Source organism: Haplochromis burtoni, unplaced genomic scaffold (assembly GCF_018398535.1).
Source record: "Haplochromis burtoni strain Fernald_Lab_line unplaced genomic scaffold, NCSU_Asbu1 Contig_130, whole genome shotgun sequence".
NCBI classification, from domain to species: Eukaryota; Metazoa; Chordata; class Actinopteri; order Cichliformes; family Cichlidae; genus Haplochromis; species Haplochromis burtoni.
Window position 1 is genome coordinate 1,687,040 of NW_024582491.1, and position 2,847 is coordinate 1,689,886.

The 2,847-nt window shown below is 41.1% G+C and overlaps 1 protein-coding gene across 1 annotated transcript; it reads left to right on the plus strand.

Moving 5' to 3' along the window:
• The first annotated feature begins 571 nt into the window (after positions 1-571).
• LOC102309942 (potassium voltage-gated channel subfamily G member 2-like) lies at positions 572-2,811 on the plus strand. Its single transcript, XM_005930205.3, has one exon. The coding sequence runs from the start codon at positions 1,442-1,444 to the stop codon at positions 2,348-2,350; it is 909 nt and encodes a 302-aa protein (XP_005930267.2). The 5' UTR covers positions 572-1,441; the 3' UTR covers positions 2,351-2,811.
• Positions 2,812-2,847: the final 36 nt, after the last annotated feature.

The following is a 2,847-nucleotide window of genomic DNA, read 5'->3' on the forward strand; positions in this document are numbered from 1 at the left end:
TGAATTGGAAAGAAACTATATCATTCGGATCGTCTAAATTGGAAGGAACTACTTCCGCTTACGCCTTTCATGGTCATATGTGAAATATGCCTGTATAAATGTGTCGCGGCCCCTGGCGTGCGCACTCACAACAATGGCTGAGTGTAAACGGAGTCATGTGTGGACGTATTTTACCTCCACATACAGCCAAGACGCGGTTTGCCATACATGTGGCAATACAGTGAGGTGTTGTGGCAACACCACTAACCTTGTCAAACACCTCAGAGTAAATCCTATCACAGAATATGATGAGCTTATGTTGAGGCGAACTGAAGAGGAGGAGAGGGACAGGTGCTGCTGGGGCAAGACAGACGTCTCTCGCAGAGTCCTTTAGTGCTGCAGGCAGGCAACGTGTTCAAATAGCGCACAACTTCAGGTTTTTTTTTTATTTCTATATGATAATTCTGCATTATTAAGCAATAAAAACAAGTAGTCTGATGTCCTGTAATCATTATGAAGCTATATTATTACAATTACATAATACAATTATATATTGTATTATGAAATACTGTACAATGAAACATTAAGTTTTTGTACACAGCATCAGTATCGTCAATACCCTGAATTTTACTTGGTATCTGATCGGAAAGCAAATCAGTGGTATCGCACATCACTAGATGTTGGTGGTTCACTCTGTCTTCTCCAGCCAGCATGTCAAAGTATCCAAGAGCAAAATACTGAACCTACTGCCCTCGGTGCATCCATCAGACTGCGATGGTGCTTAGGTATAAAAAAAATCGCTTACATGAATAGATGTATGATTGTGTGAATGAGGCTTGGAGTAAAAAGTGCTTTGATTGATCAGTCAGAGTAGAAAAGTGCTATTTAACCACCAGTCAATTTAATGTGACTTTAAAATTTGGAACAACCTTTAGAGAGATGGTAAATAAATTCAGTTAGACCTCTTTTCATTCAGTACTTAATGTACTTTCGTTATGTTTCTAAGTTGAACCATGTGTGGAACTTCAGATTTGACCCAATGAATTAGATTCTGTAGTTTCTGACAGTATTTTTAAGTTTTTAGTTTTATCCTTGTTTAGTTGCTCATGTATTTATTTGCTGCTACTAGGTAGATATAAAAAGAGTTTATAGCTGCAATCTGCCACATGCATGGCACCACAAAATTGCTCGGCTCACAGTTGGAACCACTGGCATCAGCAATTTTGTGGCAATTTTTTACAGATGGAAATTACCTTGACCAACACTATGTAACAGTTAGCTCTCAAACTGGTCAAAATGTGGTCTGGTTTTCAAAGGGAAAACAGGCTACATATTAGCACAACAACCATCATCATAACCTTGGTGGAAGAAAGGTACTAAACTAGTGTTTTGCACCAATGCTGGTTATCAGCCTACAAGATAATTATTAAATTGTGTACATTTAGATCAATTAAACTTACCAATGGATTTCTGTCTTTTGTTACTCTTGCAGGGTGAATGCTCTCAGAAGTGCCGAAACATGTTCTTGGTAGAGTCGATTTGCGTGGCTTGGTTCACTTTGGAGTTTCTGGTGCGGTTTTTCCATGCACAGAGCAAGCTGGAGTTCATTCAGGGACCACTCAACATTACTGATATAGCCGCCATCTTGCCCTACTATGTTTCCCTGTTTCTTGAGTTTAAGGACGAAACAGTGCACGATATTGTTGCTGGTGCAGGAAAGAGCACTCTAGATAAACTGGGTCTAATCCTGCGTGTGATGAGGGCCTTGCGTATCATGTATGTCATGAAGCTGGCCCGTCACTCTATGGGTCTGCAGACTCTGGGGCTGACCATGCAGAGAAGCGTGACTGACTTTGGCCTGCTGCTGCTCTTCATCTGTGTCGCCGTGGCCCTCTTTTCTCCACTTGTCCACCTTGCTGAAAGTGAGCTGGCTCCAAATGCTGCTAGAACCCCCCAGCTAATGTTCAGCAGCATCCCAGCATCATACTGGTGGTCCATCATCTCCGTGACCACCGTGGGGTATGGAGACATGGTGCCACGCAGCATTCCCGGCCAAGTGGGGGCGCTAATCATCATCTTAGCAGGGATCCTCATCCTGTCTTTCCCTTCCACATCTATCTTCCACACTTTTAACCGCACTTACAATGAACTTAAAGAAGAGCACAAGAGGCTGTGGAAGGAAGAGAGGGGTGCTGAGCTTGCCACTGGGGCTGAAGAAAGCATGAAAGAAAGAGAAACATGGCCTGATAATTGGCCTGAAACTGATTTTCTGCCTGATCTAGATGATCATTATTACCTCTCCATGAAAGACATTCAAATGCTGAATAAGAACACAAGCCATCAACCACTTATTGCTCCTGCTACATTTTGATTATATGAAAATACATTCCTGATGGGACTTGGTGTATACTCAGAAAAGCTGTAGGAGGTAGAAAATATGGATATGGACATTATTTTTGTGATGATTGTGATGGCAAACTGGAAACTGCACCTAGAACAGAAACAGCTGCATTATACTGATAACAAAACTTCCGTTCTCAGGAAGCATCTGAACAGACAGATGCTAACACAAAGCTAGCCAAGAACCGAAACTAATGTTAAGGTGATAAGTGATGAGCAGTAAGGGTTGTTGCAATGCAGCCTTTATTTTTTTCTCTTCAAGTTCCTACAGTAGTGTTCATATGTAAATGGTACAAAAAAATCATGTGTCCTAAGTAGGACAGGGATTTGTGTTGGTGTGTGGGACTGTAGCTTAAGGTTTATATTAACAGTGTGTAATACATTACTTTTTGAGTAATCATCCCAACATTGTTCACCTACCTTTGTCATGTCTGCTTAAATGTAAATGTAGTGTATAATTGATTTATT

Coding starts and splice junctions, on each gene's coding strand:
- LOC102309942 (XM_005930205.3), top strand. CDS start 1,442: ATGGATTTCTGTCTTTTGTTACTCTTGCAGGGTGAATGCTCTCAGAAG.